General features: G+C 32.9%; 1 protein-coding gene across 2 annotated transcripts; it reads left to right on the top strand.

Annotated features, from left to right (window-relative positions):
* The first annotated feature begins 315 nt into the window (after positions 1-315).
* On the top strand, positions 316-22,187 carry LOC105326385 (heat shock 70 kDa protein 4). 2 transcript variants are annotated; one of them, XM_034444862.2, is made up of 17 exons: positions 316-548; positions 1,207-1,411; positions 2,185-2,307; positions 8,597-8,696; positions 9,329-9,462; positions 9,955-10,199; positions 10,355-10,431; positions 13,686-13,929; positions 14,470-14,603; positions 14,694-14,899; positions 15,087-15,167; positions 15,431-15,553; positions 15,956-16,081; positions 16,424-16,531; positions 20,684-20,803; positions 21,009-21,170; positions 21,480-22,187. In XM_034444862.2, exons 1-17 carry the CDS (start codon positions 442-444, stop codon positions 21,672-21,674), a joined length of 2,490 nt encoding a protein of 829 aa, XP_034300753.2. In that variant the 5' UTR covers positions 316-441; the 3' UTR covers positions 21,675-22,187. The 2 variants fall into 2 exon arrangements, with proteins under 2 accessions (XP_034300753.2, XP_034300752.2); XM_034444861.2 differs by having other exon boundaries at positions 14,694-14,911.
* Positions 22,188-25,558: the final 3,371 nt, after the last annotated feature.

The raw sequence follows: 25,558 nt of genomic DNA, 5'->3' as shown, positions 1-25,558 counted from the left end.
ATAAAAAGTTATACGTGATAAATATAAAATCATATCCTAGATCCTCGTGTTGCGACAATAGAAAAATAAGGAGCGGATCTGGATATAAATTTGTAGGAAAAAAGTGCATCACGGTGTATTACCTGCAGATTTAGGCTCAGGCGAGCTAAAAAGTTGGTTGGAACTTACACACTTACACACTTCCGATGCATGAGACACGATAGATTCGCCCAATATACAGGCCTTATAATAGTTGAATAAGTATTTTTATTTGGGGCATTTCCGATCAAATCATTTTTATCCATATTACGTCATTTCCTTGAAAATTCTCGAATTTTCTGCGGGACAGCAATATCTACAGATCCTTTGAGGCGTTTTGCCGACTGAAAATTCACGTGTTTTCTAGAAAATCGTACATACTTCGTTATACTCTGTATCAATTTGTAACAAGAAAGAGCAAAAATGTCGGTCGTTGGGGTAGACGTTGGAAGCCTCACTTGCTTTATTGGGGTAGCTAGAACTGGTGGAATAGAAACCATCGCTAACGAGTACAGCGATCGGTGCACACCGTGAGTATAGCAATTTTTTCAGGATTTTTTGTTAAAATTGTTGACATCATACTCAATTATGAAAGAATACAAAGTTTTCTGTGATTCACAACCTTTTATAGCATCATAAGTGGAGTCATAAATGCTTATAAATCATAAAAGAAACATTTTGCCGTGTATATATTGATTAAACTATAATATAATACCGTTGTGTGATTGGTAATGCTTTAAGTTTAGAGGTCCATGTAGTTCCATGTCTTTGAAGTGTATTGGCCTCTCAGGAAATATCAATACTGTATTGGGATGGGAGAAATAAAGATGGACCAGACTTGGATTAGAACCAGGTCCCTCTTAATCTCGCCAACTGATCTCTAGCACTGACCGACAATCAAACCACCCCATTCCTTCCCCTAATGATCTGTGCCCCAAAAGATCAACATCCTAGGTTCTTTCCCCTGGAAGGAGTTAACCTGTCAGTTGCAGAGTTTGGTCATGGCATCAAATGTAATTATGGATGGTAGAAATAATGACAGAACAGACCAAGATTTGAACCTGAGCCCCTTGAATTTGAGTTTGAGTAGCAAACGTTCTGAAAGTTATTCTATATATACTAATCTATTGAAATGGTTGTTTAATGTTTATAGTACTCAAGACTTTAATAAACTTTTTATTTTTGTAGAGCATATGTGTCTATGAGCGAGAAGACAAGAGCCATTGGAGTATCTGCTAAAAATCAGTGCATCACAAATTTGAAAAATACATTCTCATGTTTCAAGAGATTTATCGGAAGGCAATTCGATGATCCTCTTGTGCAGAAAGAACTCACAGATTATCCCAAACCCTACACAGTTGCACCAAGTCCTTCAGGAGGCATTCTGCTGCAGGTTAGTAATGTCAACTGTTTTAGATAACTCAGGCTTTTTTGATCAAGCTCTGGTTGGTATTTGAAGTTGTTGACATTATGTGTTTAAATTTTCACATTATTTCTCAAAATATCTGAGCAAAAAATAAAGCATCCTTGGGTGAAGAGCTTTCAAGTAAATAAGGAAATCGATGCAAAAAAGCTTGCTTGAAACCTTATGAATAGGCACCAAAATACTATACTTGTTAACAACTTGTATGTTCAAGATCAGTGAATAATTTTTTTAACCATTACGGCCACCAAAACTTACTAGAAATTAATATCTATATATATTCAGGTAATTGTTTTGTGTCTTTTAAACTGGGTACATGGAGAAAAGCTAGTTAGTTATTTGAGTTAGAAGAGAAAGAGGAAGAAAATTAAAGTCAGTTTTACTTGTTCCTAGAAAATTCTTAGAAAGACATCAATTGGCTGAATGGTCATAGCAATTTTTAGATGATATAAATCTCCTTAATATGAGCACTGTATAAAGAGATGGGTTACAAACATTCAAATTTTAAAGTTAGAATATGTATGGATTTTTTCTTTACTAATAAAATGATAGTTTAAAGCTAAACAAATCAATTTTTAAAAAATTAAGAAAGATCTGATTGGTAGTTTGTTGACCTCTTAAATTTTGTTCACAACTTTAAAAAAAGAAAATGATAATTGACCAGTGCAAACTCTTTTTTTTTAACATGATGACAATGAATTTGTTAAATTACTAGACTAAGCAGATTTCTCTTTATTTTGTAGGCAAGGTACATGGGAGAGGTGCACTCGTTTACACCGGAACAGATAACAGCTATGTTGCTGACAAAGATCAAGGAAACGGCAGAAAACAACCTGAAGACTAAAGTAGTTGATGTGGTGGTGTCTGTAAGTGTTGAACGCTCTGCTGGGATATAGCAGTTCAGAATTTAGAACATCGTCATTTTGTTTGATATTTCCTCATTAAAATCAATTTAAAGCTGACATGAATTCATAAAAGCATTTGGTCGCCACATTAGTTTTGATCGCTCCTCTACTGCCACTGGGGTATATATACCAGTTGAGAAAGTTACGGTCGGTTGCTTTCCGATCGAGGCATTCACGTTGCACGGAATTCTAAATGCAAGTACTACACATTGTAGTAAAATGTAGTAATAAAGAAAAAAGAAAACAACAATCAATGAAATACAAATATATTTATTCTTTGAAAGGATGTCTTATTTTATATAAAATTCTCTTGAAAATAATTTTAATTTCTAAAATGATGTATTGTTTTAAATTAGATATATTATAATAATATATTTCATATAAAGATCAGATAACTCTGTTCTGTAAAATAATGGTAAGATTACTTTTAAGAACTGAAATTGAGCCTTGCAATTTAAATGTCCCTTATTCATGAAAGGTAAATAATTCCCTACATGTGTTTTAGGCACTTAAAGTTTATTCAGTTGAATGCTATATCAGAATGAGCAGTAAATGGTTTAAAATGGACAATTTGTTTGTATACTCCACAATTTTTAGCTCACCGAGACGAAGTCAGGGGGAGCTTATGCTATACCCTCGGCGTCGGCGTCCGGACCTGGTTAAAGTTTTTGTTGCATGTCCTGTATCTAAGCTATTACTTGTCCTATCTTCACCAAACTTGCATGGATGATGCATCTGGACCTACTTATGGACTTGAAAGACTAGGATGCTGAATCTGAGTCCTAAATTTCAGATGCTGGAGGAGGTTAAGGTTGTTGGACCAGGTTAAAGTTTTTGATGCAGGTGCCCTTTGATAGCAATATCTAAGTTACTGCAGGTCCGTACTTCACCAAACTTGCATGGATGGTGTGTCTTATGATACTGATGCACCAGACAGGCTTGAGTGCTGAATCTGAGCTATAGGTTTCGGATGCTGGAGGAGGTTAAGGTTTTTGGAGCAGGTTAAAGTTTTTGTTGCAGGTGCCCTTTGATAGCAATATCTAAGTTACTGCTGGTCCATACTTCACCAAACTTGCATGGATGGTGTGTCTTATGATACTGATGCACCAGGCAGGCTTGGGTGCTGAATCTGAGCTATAGGTTACAGATGCTGAAGGAGGTTAAGGTTTTTAGAGCTGGTTAAAGTTTTTGTTGCAGGTGCCCTCTGATAATGATATCTTAGTTACTACTGGTCCTAACTTCACCAGACTGCTATGGATGGTGCGTCTTATGATACTGATGCACCAGACAGGCTTGAATGCTGAATCTGAGCCATAGGTTTCGGATGCTGGAGGAGGTTAAGGTTTTTAGAGCTGGTTAAAGTTTTTGAAACAGGTGCCCTCTGATGATTATATCTTAGTTATTGCTTGTCCTAACTTCACCAGACTTCAACAGGTCGGGTACACTACCTTATATTGATAGCATTATTTAACACGTGACAGTATTTTCGTCAAACAGATTCTCCAATCCAATGAATGAGTTGCAATGCATGACGGTCTACAACGTGTTTACAATTCAACAGACGCACGTGGTTTTTGTCTGTTTTATTCACAATATTTAATTGCTTGCCGGAATGTTTGTACATCTTGATTTTTACTTTAGAAGGTAAAAAAGGAAAGATTACGTACCATTAACTTTGTTCCATGCTCACATTGAAAAATACTGTTGTTTTAGTTGATCAATTGTTGCTTCAAAAATGATCGGTATCAAACGACTGACAAACATACGCATACAAGTACAAACAGGTTTTGATAAGAAAAAACTGCACAGTTGTGTATTGGTGACTTTATCATTGTGCGCTAGAAATAAATACATGTACAGGTAACTGTACGTTTTTAACATACGTGAATAGCCACGGTAGTAGAAATGCACAAATATACAAATGCAGAAGCGCAAGCTGTGCAGCATATAGTGTTTTGTCCGTTAAGCATTCTGATGAATGTCCCTGAAGAAAATATCAACGCGGATTCTAGTATTGTTGTCTTAAATATGGGATATCACGTGAAAAAACTGTACTCACTGCTTCTAATTCTATAGGACGTACCTCTCTTTTGAACATTGACAATGGGGTATTTAAATAGGTTGATATAAGTCCTCATATGCAATATTTTTTAAATGTGAGCATAGAAATTGAAGTTCAGACATAATTGTCCATATTAATTTCATAAATTCTGAAAAATCATTAAAAATGAGTTTCCAAAGGACAATTCAAAATGGTATATATTTTCAATAGGCTTTGTATACACTGAAACTTGTAGTAGCCCACAATGCCTTGCAACTCATTCACCTGATTGGTTTGTCGATGAAAGTAAACAGATGGCTAATTTAGCATGCAAATTTATGTCGACGTCACAAAATATAGTGGTCTCGACCTGTTCAATGGATGGTGCGTCTTATGATACTGATGCACCTGACAGGCTTGAATGCTGAGTCTGAGCCATAGGTTTCAGATGCTGGATATGGTTAAGTTTTTTGGAACAGGTCACATGTTTAATAGATGATAGTACTATTTCAACTTGCATAGTTGACTAAACTGTAATATGAATGAATCACAGAGGAAGCTTCAGATGCAGAGCTTGATCTCCATTATCAAGGATGCTAAAAAATATATCTTAGTTATTACAGGTCCTAACTTCACCAAACTTGAATGGATGGTGTGTCTTATGATACAGATGCACCTGACAGGCATGGATGTTGAATCTGAGCCATAGGTTGCGGATGCTGGAGCAGGTTAAGTTTTAATTGCTAGTGCCCTCTGATGATGATATCTTAGTTATTACTGGTCTGAACTTCACCAAACTTGCATGGAGATGCGTCTTATGTATACTGATGCACCTGACAGGCTTGAATGCTGAATCTGAGCCAAAGGTTTCGGATGCTGGATGAGGTTTAGATTTTTTTGAACAGGTCACATGTTTTATAGTTGATAGCTTGCATAGTTGATTTAACTATATTATAAATGAAACGCAGAGGTTGCTTCAGATGCAGAGCCTGATCTCCATTATCAAGGATGCTAAAGAAATCTCCTACCTCACATAAACCTGCTTGGTAGAAAGATGAGGTTGTTGTTAAATGATATAACATGATTCCTATGATAAAGTATTGTATGATATGAAACACTTTTGTTTAATATGATACAATATAATAACATATGTTATATTGTAAAAAGTTATATGATACGATATGATATTGTATCAATTTTTTTGATATTTTATATGATATTGTATCATGATATTGTTTTGTATAGTATTGTATATTATGATCCAATATTATATTGTATCATATGATATTGTATAATATGAATTTGGTTTCTGTAATTTACAATTTTATCACGCAAAACTGTATTATATGATATTGTAATATTATATATTATCGTATCATACGATATTGTATAATATGATATTGGTTTATATGATATATTATTGTATCATATGATACAATATGTATGTATGATATTGTATTATATAATATTTTACTTTATCACATAATATTGTATTATTTGATATGATACAATGTTATATCAAATTATATTGTATCATATAATACAATATCATATTATGTATCAAATATTATACAATATCATACAATACAATATATCATACTATATCATACAATATAATATCATATGTTTCAATGTTATGATGTATTATGTAATATGATATTGTATCATATAATACAATATTGTATTATATATAATAATGTTGTATTATGTGATCAAATACAATAAGGTTTAACACAATACAATGTCATTTCATATTTACAATATCATCTTTGTTTATTGCAGTATTTTATTGTATTATATGATATATATTGTTAGTATGATAGGATGCAATATTTAATTTTATATTATTATATTGATTAATATATGAACATATGATTATCATACAATTTTTTAACAGATGATATATGATTTTGTGTCAAAACAGAATCCATGAATATCCAAGATCATAAAGTATGATTTTCATACAATATGATAAAGGTGGTCTCATAGGGGTGATGCCTCGTCTCGGTGAGCTTTGTAATCTGTGATTACCTATGTTTTTTTCTGTTGTTGAATTGGGAGAGAAATGTGTCTGTTCTTATATGGTATTCGGCTGTCTCTCTTTTTAATCCTGTCCATTAAAGGACATATCGCATGTTTCTAAAGTATGGGACATTTTACATTTTTTGGCTTCCTTGTGTACCAAATAATTACTTCTAACAGTTTGTTAACGGTAGAAAAGCGGTAATTAGCCATAATATCAATTTAAATTATAGCCCCGATCGTTTAAAAAAATCGTTAATTATATAGTGTGTCAAGTGGTACAGTGACGTCACATGCGACCTTCTTCGAACAGCTGATTGTAAACAAATTGTAGGATTAGCATTATCTTTGACATTTATTCACCATGTACGTTGTTTATTTTACATGCTGACTAAATTAAAAGAATCTTATTATTCAGTCGTACATGTTTGAGCCACCTGAGTACTGATAAAAAACGATGATATAGCCGAAGAAGCGACGATGAAGTCGGCAATAACGATCAAATTGATCGACGTGTAAACATTGTAAACACAACTTATAAAGGATTTTAGCCTAAATAAATTGGTTAAAGGTGTTTATTATCTTAAAATATACAATAGTCATGCTTTTTGGCATTCCTAACGACTCAGAATGTTCATTATTGTAAAACTGTGGTGCACAAGAAGTGTTTTCTTCGGTCGTCACAGGTCACAACTTTCTAACTATAGGTTGTTTACTTCATATTACACTCTATAAATATATACATTGTATAATATAAAAGCAGGCAAGAACGTTTTCCATTATTATTATTTTTTTCTGTAAGATCCAATCTCCTTATTTTTAATCCATTTATGTATAAATGTATATCAACAAACTGTCAATTTCTCGCGTAAACATTTAATATCGACAACTCGATCCTTGACTTCTCCCACAGAAAAATAAAACTCACAGAAATCTTACCACCTGTACTTCAATGATGATTTCTTCTGCAGTGAGCTATGAATGAAGAAATCATTTATTCAAAACCAACGCATATGAACAATAACAATAAGAAAACAGCTAATGAAGCGAGGCGGTATCCAAAATGGCGTCGTCTCTTGTTATATTAACTTGCGTTTTGCACACAGGTCCCTGTGCTTAAACTTCTATTTTTTTCTCTTTGAAAAATAAGTAAGATTTATTTATGAAACTATATGTATTGAATGTTTATTTATATATCCTCTCGTCGACAGATAAACCCCTATATGTCGCAAGATTTCCGCATACTTTCGTAAGGGAAAATTAAAAAAAACAACAGTCCAAATCCCCATTTTTGACAGCTAGAACACCCGCAGGAAGCACAAAATACCATCATGTCCCGTTATCAGCAATTTAATAGGTGATAATTAGTTTAATTGTCGTTTAAATTTAATCCAATTACAAAGATGGCTAACAGCACCTTCTCGCTCAAGGTCGCATATGACGTCACACATCATGGCGGGTAGATCGAGAGAGAAAATATGCATATCGCGACATTTGAATTTCATCGCTTTCAAACTCACGAATTAGCCAGATTATTTTATGAAAACGATAATAAACTTCATTTTTAATGAGTATAGAATGATTTTATTTAAAAAATTCAGAAATTTGAAAAACATGCGATATGTCCTTTAACATTGAGTGGAACATTTTCAGTTTGTGCTCAAGTTAATGACTCACAGTTGTGGCATACCTCTGACCCAAGATCTTTTTATTAAAGTTATGGTCAAAAGAAATTTAATGGATTTTGCTTCAAGTTATGGTCAAAAGAAATTTAATAGATTTTGCTTCAAGTTATGGTCAAAAGAAATTTAATGGATTTTACAAATAGTAATTTGAAAATAATTACCTAAAGATGAGCTATATAATAAAAAATATATGTTATATTTTTTATAAAAAATCATATTGAACATCCCTAGGTATTCACTATAACCATATTTTAGTTGACCTCCGAAACTTTCAATAGATTTGAGATGAGATATGTATTTTTAAAAAATCTACATCGATTGATATTTATCAAATATTTTGAGCAATATATATTTTATGTCATTGCTTTTACATTTATTGAGCTGATTTCTCATGCCTAGATATGTAATACTTTATACAACTTGTTTGATGATGAAATTTTTATGTGATGTGGACTATGACACAGCGTAGTTTTGTAATTTTGGTCATTTTGTTTATTTGTAGGTGCCCACCTTTTTCACAGATGTGGAGCGGAGAGCTATGATGGATTCCTGTCTGATCGGTGGATTAAATTGTCTCAAACTCATGAATGATTCCACTGCGGGTAAATAGGGCTCAAAACTGTCTGGAGATTTTTGCTTTAGAATAATTCATATTCGTTAGGTACTAAATCCATATTTTTATGTTCTGTGGGAGAAAGGTGTGAGGGGATATTTTTTTAATTTGTCTCTCTCTGTTAGCAACTTATTCTTTGCAATATATTTGAGTAATATTAGGCAGATACATCTTGTGTAGACTTGCTAAAGTCTGTATGATTAATCAGTGCTCTCTTTTATTCTTTTTAGTGATGCCAAACATAGACTTTATGTTTGGTTACATTAACAATGGATGAAAGGAGAAGTTTGAATCTAAAATTTAATTTTATACTGAAATTTCCTCACTTTGATTGTACCTACAAAAGTTGATGAAATGTTAAATAAATGAAACGAGACTTAATTGAGCAAGTCTATCATGTTTGGTAGAGTGTACGATGGAAGGGACTTTAGTCATAAAAGGGTGAAGGTCATTGATACAGGTCAATAGTCAAATTTAGTTCCATAGGGCTCTGACTTGCATGACGGTTTCACAAACTCTTCAATGTAGTAATTTGTGTTAGGTACTAATGGTCAAGCCTTAAAAAAAAAACCAGTTTGATTTTGAATTGGACTTAAAACTTGTATTATTTGTTCATTTTAGTATCATTGGCATATGGTATCTACAAACAAGATCTGCCAGCAGAGAATGAAAAGCCCAGGAATGTGATCTTTGTGGACATAGGCTACTCCACCACACAGGTGGCAGCTGTTGCATTCAATAAAGGCAAACTCAAGGTAAAACTGATCACCTCCAGCAGTGGACTTGCTTTAAACAAACTTCCTAAGTAAGCTTAGATTTGGATACTTTTTACAGTAATACAGGGTTGTCGAGAACATGTATGTAACAAGTTGTGCTTAAAGTAAAAAAAAAAAAACCCAAGTTTGCGATAAAGAAATTTTAATTCCCTTTATCTTGAAATAATATTCTAAACTTTGGATATAACGTTATATTTTTTATAAAAAATCATGTTGAACATCCCTAGGTATTCACTATAACCATATTTTAGTTGACCTCTGAAACTTTCAATAGATTTGAGTAGTTCTCTCTGACTTGAACATCAATAAATGATGAACAATTTTGTATATTGCATTTTAAGGGCAATTAAGAGATGTTTGGTACATATATGACTCGGGATAACTACATATTCTGTAAATTACATAAGATTTGAAATTGAACTGGTTTATTTTTTACCTTAACTAATGAGATTTTTCAATATCTTTATCCAGATGTTGGCTGTGGAATCGGATCCATGTTTAGGAGGAAGAGACTTTGACAAAGTGCTTGTTGACTATTTTGTGGATGATTTCAAAACACGTTACAAACTTGATGTGCGTAGTAATTTGAAAGCTTACATGAGATTGACACAAGAATGTGAAAAACTGAAAAAGCTAATGAGTGCAAATTCCACCAATATTCCTCTGAATATTGAGTGCTTTATGAATGATAAGGATGTGACAGGAAAGATGGATAGGTAAGGATAAAAGTTCTTCAGGAAGGTACATGTAGAACAGTGAATTTAATTGTTGATTATGCTCATTTCTTAGTGAGATTAGAATTATCTCTTTTTATTTGAAAGATATGTTTTGTGAACTATATGTAATTATTATAACAAAACTTTTGTTGCAGGGCAAAGTTTGAAGAGTTGTCTGAAGGGTTGATAGAGAAAGCAAGGACATTGTTCACAAAAATGAAAAATGAATGCAGTAAGTATTATGTTATTTCATTCAGTTATTTTTTTTTCCAAGTTTATGGCTGTATCCAAATGGAAAACTTAAAAAATAAAATGATATTTAGTAACCATAAAGGCCACAAACTTCGAAGGATGATGTGGTAGACAGGGATTTTACTTTGTTTTATTGCAAGAAAGGACCAAGCTATCCATCACAGTGAAATTAATCATTGTGGTAGCACTTGACAAAATGCAGCAATGCCATATAATCTCAAAAAGCAAAGAATACCCATGAGAAGAGGGGATCATTTGAAGGATTGGAGGGAATATAATACTGGGGTTTCATCAATATTTGTTGGCATCAATTTTTGTGGGTGAAATAACTATCACAGTTTAAAGATATGTAAATTGATGGATAATAAATGCTTCAATACAATGAAGAGAGCCCCTATTGTATAGATATCTTCTTGTACAGTTTTAGAGTTTGGAAGTGGTTGTTTTATAGATCAATTGTACATATACCAAATTTTTCGAAAATTAGGTTGATACGGTTTATTGGGCGAAGGAGGCCGTTTTTAGCCAAAAAAGAAAAAAAAGTATAAATAGGTCGACTTCGAAGAATTGGTCGAAAAATTACCGCTAGTTTTAATGAATAAATGGTTTAAACCAATAACGTTATCATATGGTAGCCTTTAATCTTATTTCACAGTTTTAAACAAAAGGGAAATAAAATGCATTTCTTAAAAACATCGTAAGAAATGTCTGAAATTGCATCAAAATTTTCAAACCAATTAATTCAGTACGGCCGGGTTAATTTAAGATCATTTTTTATTACTTCTCTGCCATGTGTACAAACTGGTGTAAACCGGGGGATAGTAACCTAGCCTGGAGGCATGACTACAGTAGCACATGCCACCCTGTGTCTGTGTGACTTTTTACTGTGTATATACACACGAGTCAACATATCGAAGCCTGCGGGCATGATTAGCATGTGCCGAGAGTTAAACAAAGAAGGCGCTACCCAGACTGATTTCAGAGACACCTGGCTAAGATTTCATCGAGAGATTTATTTTGAATATACAGAAAAAACACAAATTGTTGTTTTTTTTTTATTTCTACCTGACGATATTTTCCCCTGTAATTACCCTTGGTACGGTTCTCATTTTACTTTTACCAAGCGATATCAATTTCCTGTTTATCGTAAGCACACGATCAGAATGCATGACAGCATGTAATAATGATCGAAAAATGATTCAGTCAGCGATCTAAGTAAGAAATGTAAGAAGAAATAAATTTATTCATATTTAACATGTTTAATTTGTTTAAATGATAAATAACTACAGTATATTGATTAAAATCCATACGATTTTTACACAGAAATTCAAGAAACACTCATGATTTAATTGGAGGGTTGCATAAATTTTTGCAAAATTTCATATCAAATTTTTCAACAAAAAAAAAAAAAAAATAGGGCGAAACGATGAATAGGGCGAGGTCCACGTGTCAGGAAAAAAAAGTATCGACCTAATTTCCGAAAAATATGGTATATCGTATTTTCCCGACGATAAGTCGGTATTTTTTTCCTCTGAAGCAGAGCACTCGACTTATCGTCTTGATCGACTTGTCTAAGGCTTGAGGTCAGAAAATTGTGAAAAACAGTATTAAAAATCTTGGTTGTAATCATCTTGAGCTGGCTGTGTTATTGAAAATTACGTTGTTGAATTCAATGTTCATCTTTAATTATTATCATTTTCACTTATCTTTTAACACTACATATTAATAACAGTTATTGAACAATGGTGCATTGTTTTTAATCAATTAAAAGTTTTACTGTTCCGTTTTTATAAACACATTGTCACATGATTCCATATATCACTATAGTGGGAAGATAATATTGCGCAGTAAAATTGAAACCAAACTTGCATGGAAAAAAATATTGCAGTAGGTCCGGGGAATGTTTTAAAGTTTTATTATTTTATTAGTAAAGAGTTGTTAGTGGAAAGCATAAATAAGAAATATTTTATGGTCAAAATCAATCTGAAAATACGTAATCGGCAATTATCAACTCTATTATTTATAAGGTAGACTGATCCCGGTTGTGTTAATAATCTTGCTAAGGCTGACATCTATACGGCAATTTCACTCCCTGTGTACATAAAGAGTACCGTTATAAGAGTAATTATAGTTCATTAATTAATTATTGTCCAATTCTTTGATTATTGTTAAATAAAAAATTTAGGAAACGGTTGTATGTCGTATATCGTCATTATCAAGTCGTACAAATGATCGATCTATTCTAACAGTGTCTCTGTAAAATAATAGCGTGTAACTGTATTACTGGATACATAGTAAATAAGTTTCATCAAATCATAGTAATTGCTAAGCTTTCTGCACTTGAGATCCCCCTTTGAAGTCCGACACGAGACAGGTGCATGCCTCTGACACCGGAAATTGTTAAACAAACATTGACCACGCGCCGAGTCAACAGGTGGCTGGTTACGTAATGGCGAATACACTGGCGATGGTCATAGTGGATAATTATTTTAATGCATGGGAATAAAATATTTCTGTCAAAGTAAGTTTAGTTTTGCATAACACGCGATATCAGGAATTGTTTACAATGCAAGCGACTTTGTAGATGTTGTCGGTATTTGAAAATATGATGCATAAGTATAAAGAGTAATTGTTTAAATGTTAATCATTAATAATAATTGGTAGCAATATCGGGGACATTGTGGCATCATACACTGATAAAGTTACTGCAGTTTTATACACCATTTTGAAGCGATAAGTTTGACGTGTCATCTGAATAGACGTATCGTAGGATTTTGTTAAAATTTTGGCTAAAAATGAGCAATTCGACGTGTCGTCCGCATCGACGAGTCGTCGGGAAAATACGGTATATATATCAGAGAGGTGTATATTTGATTTTGAATTTTGGTAATCTATGAAAACAGACTACCTATTGAACTTACTTATCAAAATATTGCATATAGAATACACAATTTCTCTGGATAGGGTAGTGTTAAATTAGTTCCTGAATTCAGGGTTGACAAGGATTATGGATACTGTTCACACAAAGAGATCCTGGTTTGCTTTCACATTGCCATCTTTTCTCTTGTTTGAACTTGGAACTTCACTGAACATTAAATATCATGGATCATTTCAACAGCAAAATCCACAGAAATTAGTATTTACTATTTTGGTGAAACCCAGTAATGTTGACAACTAATAGCTATTGGTATGAAGAAAATGAACTAAGATTGTTTTTTAAATTTTTCATAACAGAAGACGTGTATTCTGTTGAAATTGTGGGAGGTTCATCTCGTATCCCATCTCTGAAGAATATGGTTACGGAAATATTTGGCAAGGAACCAAGCACAACTCTGAATGCTGATGAAGCCGTGGCTCGAGGTTGTGCACTTCAATGTGCCATCCTGTCTCCAACGTTCCGAGTGAGAGACTTCTCCATTGTGGATACTCAGCCTTACCCCATCACTCTGTGCTGGCAAGGCGGTGTGGAAAATGATTCGTAAGTTTATTGTGTATTGTAATTTTTGTTGTTTTAAAAAAAAAATTAAATGTTATGTAGATTATATACCGTGAAATCAGTAGATTTCGTGGTGGCTCAGTTTTCATGGACTTTGTGGGTATCTCTCATCAATGAATTAACATCCTCCACAAATTAATAAATTAGGGTTTCAAAGTCATTACTCCTTTTGTAGGTATAAGAGAATACACAAAATTATGTCCCTACGAACCTGTAAATTTCAAGCAATCCACAAAAATTGACCCCCACAAACTTTTACAATTCCACATTAGTTTTCAAATGAATGTAGATCTTATAACAATAAATTGATTTCCAATGCATGTAGATCTATTATCATGTGCAAAAAATTGCATTAAATTCCACAATTTTAAATTGTCATGCATTCTTGTTCAGTGACAGTTGACCTTGTTGATTTACTCTTACTATGGTTCAGATATCTCTGAAATATAAATTGGGAACTCAGTTAAATAAAAATCATCATGATATTCTCAAAGTTTACTAATGTGTCTCTGTTGCTTGCAGGTCCTTGGAGGTGTTCCCAAGGTTTCATCAAATTCCTTTCTCCAAGATGTTGACATTTTATCGTAAAGAACCATTCCAGTTAGAAGCCAGATACACATCACCGGAGATTGTGCCGCACAAAGATAGCCTTATAGGTATGGAAGTCAAGGAAGATTTTTTATTGGAGAATTTATAAAAATCATCAGAATGTAAATGCAAATACCTTGGAAATATTTATCTTTCAGGATGCTTCAATATCCAGAAGGTCACTCCGGCTGCCAATGGGGAAAGTGCCAAAGTAAAAGTGAAAGTACGGGTCAATAGCCACGGCATTTTCTCTGTGATGTCAGCCACACAAACAGAACAGCTAGAAGATGATGGGAAGGAGGAAGAAAACATGGATGTTGACACAGAGAAAAAAGCTGATGCCACACCTACTGCAGAAGCCCAGGTGAATGGAGAGGTATTTCCTCCTTAGCTAGATGATGTACAGCAAATAAATAGTATTTCTGAAACACAGCCTTGATTTTAATTTGAAGAAGATAAAGGCTATGTCATTACTCTTTATTGTAATTTAATAAATGCTGGAATTTAGGCGATACTACTTTTTAACAGCTTTTATTCCATATTTTTATCAGACACCCATGCAGACAGATCAAACAGGGGAAAACAAAACGGGAGAGAAAAGTGAAGGAGGTGAAGATGCAAAGAAAGAGGAGGTAATTGGTTGTATAAATATTTAACTTAAAACATTTTTAATTTTAATAGAGTTGACCAACTTTATTTGCATGCAAGAAAATTTTGTGATGTTCTCGAAAATCTGGTGAGAATTATATATCTTGAAGATTATAAAAGTTTCTTGCTGCAAACATACATATGTAACTGTTTATCTCTAGTGTAGTGAAAAGCAAGTCATTGTGATCTAAGGTTAGTTTCTACAGTTTTCACATATTTTTAAGTTTAAAGTTCTTTTTTTATAAAGGGCAAAGATGATAAAGATGCAAAAAAGGCAACAAAGAAAAAAGTTAAGAAAACTGATCTTCCTGTTGAAGAACTTGTCCCACAACTTCCTCCGGAGGAAATTCTCCGACTTGTGGAAAAAGAGGTCAGTTGTTATTTCTCTAAAATTTAATACAAATCTGTCCAAGACAGTAAGGATGTGCTGTAACTGCATTCTGTGGAATCATCATTGTTTGTGGGGGACCAATACATCCCCACGAACCAGGAAAATTTTGGTTGCCCACGAACAGAGACCCTCATGAATGAAAGTGATTCCATAGTAGCAAACAAGGGTTTTAAGAGTTGGTGCATATGTATGTGATTTACAAAACTATATGATACAGTAAGAGTGAGGTTTATCTACAGCAGACAAGGGTATGACTAGGTTCTTCCGTATGTGATTTACAATTCTATTTGATACAGTAAGAGTGTGGTTAATGTGTAGCAGACAAGGCTATGTACATGTATGACCTTTATCTTATCTGAGCGATTTGTCATGTTCACTCAGGGAGAGATGATGATGCAGGACAAGCTGGAGAAGGAGAGATGTGATGCCAAGAACGCGGTGGAGGAGTATGTCTACGAGATGAGAGACAAGATCGCCAACGTTCTGGCTCAGTTCATCAAGGAAGAGGTCAGATCTTATCACAACTCCAACAAAACTAAATCATTAGAAAAATCAAAGGATTAAATATCAAAATTTCAATGAAATAATTCTGTAATTTGTATTAAGATACTATTGAACTTGAGCAATTTTCTATATTTAGAGTCATTATTTTTGGCTGGAAAATACTGTTGGCTCACACAGAGAGAGCAAGTGCAGTTTAATTTATAAAATTGGCATTTGTATTGTTTAAATTCCAATCTGCTCATGTTCAGTATTGTGACTTTTCTTCATTTGTATATACATGTACGTATTAGGTATATATGTAAATGTACATGCAATTTCAGAATTTTTTTGTTTTCACTATTTCAGGATGCAGAGAAGTTTGGGAGTCTACTAACACAGACGGAGGACTGGCTATATGACGAGGGAGACGACCAGCTGAAGCAGGTCTATATAGACAAGCTAAAGGAACTTAAGGTGAGAATCAGTGATGTATCATTATACAGTGTTCTAAGTATAGGTACTTAGATGGCAGTTGTTCACTTAAATGGAAACGTTATTGTATTGAACCATTATGTTAACATTTATGCACCTTCCTGCTGTTACTCACTCTGTGTGAATCAACATTCAACAAGTGTGCCAGATAAACTGAGAGCTTTTGGGGAGATTTGTCTGGTACAGTTTTCCTCACTCTTCTCTCTTACACATCCTAGATTGTAGTGTGAAATTATCAACAATTATGACAATTGTACACAAAAGAACATTTAAAATTTAAAGTATTTGATGAAACAGAAAGTTACCATATGTGGTCAAGATCTTTATGACTGTCAAACCAAATGTCTGATACTGATATTATGGATCTTTATGAACAGATTCCGTTGATGGTTGATATGTAGAGACAATGAAAACAGTGTTAAATAATCAATTGATGTGATTAAAAATTCAAATCATTGCCCATTAGGTGATACAATAAATTTGACAAATGAATCACATTCTGTTGACTACTTATCAGTTTATATCCTTTTCATTAGCAGTATATGTTTTTATATAAATAGTGCCTGTTTGGGAGGGTAACAGTTGAAATTGACACCCCGAAGAAACCATTGTCAACCGACACGAAGCGGAGGTTGACAATGGTTTTCGAGGGGTGTCAGTTTCAACTGTTACCCTTCCAAACAGGCACTATTTATTTTATTATACTGAATGTCTTAATTTTAGAGAATTTTTTACTACTTTTATATAGAAATGACATGAATTCTACGGCGAACTGTACGCGCATGATTTACGCGCATGTAACAATTCGTTGTGTTACCCGTTGCTAAGTGTGTTGCTAACGTTGAGGGTAATAGAACGGATTATCAACTGCGTCTAAACCAATCAGATTTCAGTATTTAACATGAAAATATAATGAAAATCATTAGTACATGTACAGATTTATACAATGCACCTTCCTGCTGTTACTCACTCTGTGTGAGTCAACATTCACCAAGTGTGCCAGATAAACTGAGAGCTTTTGGGGAGATTTGTCTTGTACAGCTTTCCTCACTCTTCTCTCTTACACATCCTCTGTCAGAATAAAGAGGATTAGTTCTGCTGTGTGCCTATTCATCATTATGGTTATTTCATTAAGGTGGCTCTATACACCCACAGTTTATTCCAATTTTCAATAGAAGACCACAAAACATATACTTATCAAATATTAAAATGACGATAGGGATACTATAGGTATTTTTAAAGAATTTTTTAATGTTTTTTCGTGTTTTTGTAAAATATTTTTTAAAAAGACAGCTATCAACAAATGGAGAGAAATTATTTTGTCATATGATGGATATTTCCTTCGGACACATAAAAAAAAATATAACACTTCTTAACATTCAAAAATGTTATTATTGCAATTTTTTTTTAGTATTTCCCCAAAACATATTTTTTCATATTTTCTTACTCTGTTGACAAATCATCTGAAAAAGTTGCTTGATGTTATAAGAAAATGTATTTTAATAAATGTGAAATAAAAAATTGAATGAAAACAATTGCAAATAAACACAAAAAATATTTTAAATTTTATTTGGTATGAAAGTTCCTCATGTAAGGGTTATCGTTCCTAAATCGCAAGGCCCAAACACCTTGGAGACTTTTCATTTCTAAGTTGAAGAAAATTTCCTAAATATAATGTTGGAATGATTAATACATGCATATTTCATAATAGACTTTGCCCTGTATAAGTGAATATATTCGCTTTAGTGCAAAACTAAGTCAAATAAATAAAGGGGAACATTGACTAGGCTAATAGGATTTATGTATCCCAACCTGAGAGAAATTCAAAGCAACCCTCTCATCCCCGTTAGGTGTCGATATTAATGTGCATTAAAGTATATTATAATTGAAATATTTTCACCTGTTTAGAATTTTCTTTCACGGTATTCAACCAAAAAATACGTTTTAGAAATTTTTGGAAAGTTAAAAAATTTATTGTTCTCAACGGGAATCGAACTCATGACCTACTGGTTTGTAGTGAACCCACTAACCCACTGCGCTACGGTGTAACATATCGATGATGCTAAAAAAACTCTTTAAAAATTTATACTTGATTTTATTGTTTATTTCGATAAATAATACCACACAACGTGAAGGTGTCACATACCACATTACTTGTAAGTAATGAATTTTCCAATTATCAAATTAAATCTATCCATTTAACAAATTTTTCAAAATAGCGGTTCCCATACAATTCACCTCAGTTTAAATCAGCCAGTACCGGAAATGCATGTTTCCAGATTTACTTTTTTGCGTACTGCGTCATCAAAAAGTGGTGTATAGAGCCACCTTAATTGTAATACATGCATGTCTTACTCTGAAGATAGTCACATATGACATGTCCTCCTTTATGTTGATGTAATCATGTTAAAGTAGTCCGAGTATCGCACTACGTCAAAATACGGATTTTAAAATAACGACTTTTACAAAGCGTTTTAGATACCCGGTATTGATTTTGCTCTACATCGCTGTTGTAAACAATGGCAATAATAAGCAATTAGAACGGTAATATATGTATTCTATTAGAGATAGAAATGATTAATGTTGAGAAACTCGATTCTGTTAAAGTAAAATAAAAAACGAAGTTTCTGATTAACCAGGATCTCAGGTATGCTTATATCTTCTTTGTTTTGACCCCCCCCCCCCCCCCCCGAATTTTTCTTTTCTTTTACTAAAACCGGTTTAAATTTAGAGACAGAAGCTATTTTGAATTTAATCAATCGTCAATTAATTAATGTTTAAATCAGGATCTCAGGTATGCTTATATCTTCTTTGTTTTGACCCCCCCCCCCCCTGAATTTTTCTTTTCTTTTACTAAAACCGGTTTAAATTTAGAGACAGAAGCTATTTCGAATTTAATCAATCGTCAATTAATTAATGTTTAAATGATATCTAACATTGTCAACAGATCTAGGCAGAAAACTGTAGCAAAATGTGATTTTTACGGATTTTTTCGTCAGGGTCTATTTGGTTTAGAGCTTATAGCATGAAAAGAAATCCGTCAACATATAATTTATTTTACCAAATCTTTTTTCTAAGATGTCAATCTATAGAATAAACACCATGAATTTAAGTTTGAGTCCATAAAATAGTAAAAAAATTACCAAACGCGATAGTAGGATTGCATTTTTTGTATTCTATTTTGATACATCAGGTCTATAAAGTGTACTTACTTACAAAAATTTGCGCAAAATTATTGATGAGATATGGCTTAAATAAATATTTATACTCTATTTTGTATGTTCAGTTCTAATTTCCCCAAAATTGGTAATTATTTTTAGGAAAAACGGACGTCTGGCAAATTACATAATTGTCAATAATTTTCGCAAGGGGGGTACACCCGTCTGAGAGGTGATAACAAACAAACTAGCATGTAAACATACATATTTTCTTTTGTATATTTCAATTTCAATTTCAATTTCTTTATTAACCAATTAAGGGCCCTCAAGGGGCAATATGAAGACTGTTGACATACAACATCCAATGAACATAAAACATTCAATTAACATATTGTATATGTATTGCTAGAATGTATATTTATCATTTAAAGCTAAGCTTTTAATGATTGAGCCCATTTAGTGCCGAGTATAGGACTACCTTAATAAGACAATGGACTTTTAGTAGTCTATGTCAAAAGTTAATTCGATATAAGTTTGCCTATATTATTGCTAGCAATTCAATCAGTGGGAAATAGATTTTGTGACAATACATATCTGCTTCTGAGATGTTCCCAGTATTCAGTGCTTTTTCACCTGAGGCCAGCATCAACTTCAACTGGTTTTTGTGATGAACTAGATAATAAATATATCATACAGAAAGTCCACAATCCAGTAGAAATTTCTCTAATCTTTGAAATAAGAGTGAAGAATTTAAAAGGACTTACTTTAGTAAGCTACAATTGCATCTTCCTGCTGTTACTCTCTCTGTGTGAGTCAACATTCAACAAGTGTGCCAGATAAACTGAGAGCTTTTGGGGAGATTTGTCTTGTACAGCTTTCCTCACTCTTCTCTCTTACAATTGCAATAATAAAGAAATTGGCTATTGATATAGCATCTGATATCTTTTAAATATAAGTTGGGTCTGTGATTTTGTAGAAACACGGCAGTCCTGTCGAAGATCGTTATAGAGAGCATTGCGAGAGGCCAATTGCTTTTGAGGAGTTGGGAAAATCCATCACACATATCCGCAAGTTTTTGGATCAAGTGGCAAATAAGGTAAGTTTTGATAAAAGGGTTACCGGTACATTTTAAAAGAAGCCTTTGCAGCTTTTGAATGTAATCAAAATAATAACATGTATTGTAAAACCCACTTATAGCAAAACTGAATGTTTTAAATGCAAACTCCACAAACATTTATGGTAAATACCATTAATGAAACCACTAAATTATTTTTATCTTGGGTGTTTAAATGTATTTGTAGGACGAGAAATACGATCACATAGAGACTGGGGATGTTGACAAAGTGAAGAAGTGTCTGAACGAGAAGTCGGAGTGGTATGAGAAAAACATGAATGCACAGAACCAGCTGAAACTCTTTGAAAACCCAACTGTGTTAGCATCTCAGATTATGTCCACAAAGAAGGTATGTGAAAGTCATTCTACCTTTATTGATTTTTCTGATTATTTTGGTGTGATGAATACTCTCAGTTTATAAGTATTTGTCGTCCTGCATTTTATGATCTTGGAAGATTATAAGAATGTACAAGGTTTAGTTGGCATTAAATAATGTAGTTTTTATGCAAATTTCATCTTTTACATTGTAAACATATGTACTAGATGGAAATAGTCATTTATTTTAAAGTGCAATGTATACATCAAATATTTTTTTTTAAAAATTCAAATAAAACCTTGATGAAATGTGAAGTACATTACATGTCATTTCTACTTACAGTCCTTAGATTCAGTGTGCAATCCCATCATAAACAAACCCAAACCAAAAGTAGAACCACCTAAGGAAGAAAAGAAAGAGAACAAAGAGGAAAATAAGGACGGTCAAAAAGACTCCACCGCGGGCGAAAAATCGGCCAATAATTCGGCGGAGAGTGAAGCCAAGCCCGAGAGTAAACAGGAAATGGAAGTGGATTGATGACGTAGAATTTATACTTTCTATACACCATTTGCTTTCAGTTAAAGTGCTGTGTATATTGGCATCACATTTTTCTGTGAATTAATAGACCCATCTTAGACTACCATAAACACAAGAAAAAGAATTTCTACATCTTTCTCTGTCAATGAATTTTGTTCTGTTCGAGCAATGTGTTGATGGTGTCTTTTCATTTACTTTTATTTTTTTAGTTTAAGAAAATTCTGTACTATTGTTGTTTTTGTAGAATGTTACATACTTTGTGTACTTGTTGTATGGTTTTGAGAAGCCAGCTGCTTCAGCATTTAAAGGAAGTAATCAATTATGCTATTATCTTGCGTGGAGGGAGTATGCTGATGTTTAGTGATCACTATTTATTACAGTATGTAAACTTCTAAATACAGAAAAATGTGTGATATTCTTCTGTACCAAGATAACTCAGGTCTTGTAATTTTTGGAATGCCATGAAATTTAAAGACAAGAAGTCCACTGTTTAGTTCACCATGTACTGGATATCGCGTCTTTCCAAAAAGTCAGTTATTATTGGATAAGAGAGAGACCTGTACAAGGTGAATGGATAACTGCCTAGCTAGTTACTCAGTCAGACAACGTACAGTATAAACTAGATATTTTGATTTCAGTATTTCTAATTTGCAGATAGTCTGTGTATTTCTGTACATGTATTTTAATGTGTATATTAGCAATTTTTTTCTGGTGATGCCAGAATTGTGACATTTTTTCCTGACAGTTGCTGTAAATAATCTCACCAGTTACCATTATTGCAATGTTGAGAATTGATGGTTAAAGTAATAAACATTTTAAAAAATATTTTGAATTCTTCAAATCACCTCCTTCAGAATTAAACAATAACTCAATTCAGAATTAATGGAAGTATTGCCTTAAACTTGATCTGAGGTATTGAATTAAAGTATCAAATTTTTAGATTTACTTGCACATTCTCTTATTCCATTAAAGGATCTTGTACATGTGATAAATTTATATTCTGTTCTTGCTTTCATTTTGAAAGAAAATACTGCATGTGTCAAAATTTAGATGTGAAATAAAAGGTTATTTTTCATATTTGTTTCAATGACAGTCAAGTAAGCAGTTTTAATGAAGGATATGGCATAGATAGAGGATTTTTACATAGACATGATTTCTGCATGCTTACTATCCTTGCAATTGTGAAATTCTTAAAATGTACTAAAATTTAGTACATGTACATATATTGATTTAGGTATCTATAATGTGTCTACATTGCTGGAACCTATTTTTGCAAAGAACAATTTTTTAAAAATACATGAACTTTATCACTGGAAAGTTGATGGGTCAAGCTTAATAAATTGTATGTGTACAAAAATACACTGTTGCTACGGAGAGACATGTGCTACATTAAAGAATCATTTATTTGCAAAAGAATTGAAGTAGTCTTTACAAAATAAATGAGCAGAAATATTTGCACAAGAATTTGTTTTACTTTTCCATCGGATATCAAAATCTGAATGTTATGTGTTCAAAATGACAGTGACTGCAACAAAGATTGATTAAGACAGTGGAAATGAGATCCAACGACTCTTTGATTTTATAAGGATTTTGAAGCCTTTCTTTACAACTCCAAGATCATCCTTAAAAACGCATTTGCAAACTGGGTAAATTGTTTTTACATAACTCCAAGGGATGTTAGCAAGAGCCAGCAGCCTGAGTTTGTCTTAGAAGCAGATCTATTTCTAAATACCGGTATTGGTAACTCTGTTCCTTATTCTGACCAAAAATGCATGGATTATGGAGCCAGTTGCATTGATTATGCAGACCAGAGTTGCATGGATTATCCAGTCGTATGGATTATGTATCCAGGATTTCACTTTACAAGCCTAGTCTTACTTGCTGCATTTGTAACCAATGTTTGATAGATGAATGACCATATAAAAGTTCTTATTATACCCCCGCAAACGAAGTTTAGGGGGGTATATTGGTTTCACCCTGTCCGTCCGTCTGTCCGTCTGTCCGTCTGTCTGTAGACGCAACTTTGTCCCCCCTATAGAATTTTTTATTACTGCATGGAACAGTTTGAAAATTTGTACATATGTTGAACACCATCTGAAGATGTGCACCTGCAATTTTTTTTAAGATCAGACAAGATTTAATGATTTTATGACAGTTTTCATTTTCCTTATTCTATATATTGTACACTAATGTTGAAAAGTAAGGGAGGTAATCCTTACAGATTTTATTAATTAATTAATAGAAAACACTCTAAAATATATTTATATAAATACATCCAGATGGAGTTTTTTGTCTTTACGTCTTAATTAATAAAAAAAAAATATTTTTTATAAGTATTCTATCAACTGACAATGCAAAGTTTTTGTTTGTCAATGATAAATTCTTAGGAGCTAATGAGAACATCAAAGACAAGTGTGGCTGAATTCATTTGTCCCAAGGGAGCCATTATCTGAGCCATGGTTCAGATGGAGCATGTGTTTAGGGGAAATTGATAATCTGTAAAATGGGTGATGGTTTTGGGGCTATTTTAGAACTGTTTCATGTAAACCAAAAGGTCCATCATTATAAGGAAATAATTAATATAATTATTGATAAAGAAGTTAAACTATTTTTAGAGGTTGTTTAAATGTATTTGTCAAGTAATTTGATGAAGTGACCCTATTGGGCATTAATTTAAATGAAATTCAAAATTACTGATATGATTGTAGTGTTTTGGCAATTTTAAAATTGTTTGTAATATTAAATTTTCTTTTTTACATATTCTTACATAGTATGGTAATTATGGTAATGTTTTGGGAGTTTATTAAATTTAACAAGCTCATCAAAGAAAATCATAGTCCTATGGGATCAATTTTCTGATATGGAGTTCAATTGTGCCATAGGAGAAAGTGAGGAAAATTTGAAACAACTAATTGCATCTGTCAAGACTCTTATTAGAAAGATATTGAAAGTTTTATCAACAGAAGAGCATTGCTTGGCTACCGGTATTTCTATTCACTGCAAAGGGAGGGGTTATTGTCATTTTGTTGGTTTTTCTTTAAATCAATTAAATTAAAAAAATATATCATCAAATACATACATTTGTAAATGTATTACTGTTATAGATATGTATTTACAGTGAAATTCTGACAATTTTGATTTTAATTTTTCTTTGTTAACTATTTTTTTTACAACTCTAGAATTTTTTTGTGTATGTGTTCCAAACCTTAATTATTGTTCAATTCAATTATTTGTCCCATTTGAAATTAGCCTAGCGGGGGTATTAGTCCCATTAGGACAGTTCTAGTTTAAAATAAGTTGGGTTTGTAAGAATGTTAAAATTGTTAGTAACAGGTCATCTATAGGCCCTAATTAGATCAGAAATGCAAGAACGGGGCATCTGAAGACACAATACCACATATGCTTGGTATTCTCTGTGACCAATATTTCATGAGACCTTCTGAAGCTTAAATGATACATATTGGGATGCATTATACCAATCATGGTTCATATGCTGAATTTGAATTGTGTTTTAGAATTATTGAACAACTTTAGCTTTAACAAGAGATGTTTGTGCAGCACTTCTGCCTCCCTCCCTTGGAAACATCTGAAGAAAATGATCAGAAACTGCAAATGATTGGAATTTATCTACGACCAAGGCACATACCTCTTTCACAAATTGCTCGATCATACCCAAAATTGAAGTTGATCTAGATATTATGATAAATCTGTATACCAAATTTTATTTCAGTAAGTTCAACCTCTGTGAAGAAAATGAACAGAAACTTAATTGGAATTATTTTAAGTCCTTGAGGCATAACTCTGTAATAAATTGCTTATTCGTACCCAAAAATGAACTTGATATTATTATGATAAATCTGTATACCAAATTTCATTCCAATATG

The sequence above is a fragment of the Magallana gigas genome, chromosome 2 (assembly GCF_963853765.1).
Source record: "Magallana gigas chromosome 2, xbMagGiga1.1, whole genome shotgun sequence".
NCBI classification, from domain to species: domain Eukaryota; kingdom Metazoa; phylum Mollusca; class Bivalvia; order Ostreida; family Ostreidae; genus Magallana; species Magallana gigas.
Note: the sequence above shows the minus strand (reverse complement) of the source record. Positions and strands in the feature narration are given on the sequence as shown.

Bases quoted from the DNA above. Each gene is read 5' to 3' on its own strand.
- LOC105326385 (XM_034444861.2), top strand. From the start codon at position 442: ATGTCGGTCGTTGGGGTAGACGTTGGAAGCCTCACTTGCTTTATTGGG. The intron at 14,604-14,693 runs GTATGGAAGTCA...TTTATCTTTCAG, and splicing joins GCACAAAGATAGCCTTATAG to GATGCTTCAATATCCAGAAG. The intron at 20,804-21,008 runs GTAAGTTTTGAT...ATGTATTTGTAG, and splicing joins TGGATCAAGTGGCAAATAAG to GACGAGAAATACGATCACAT.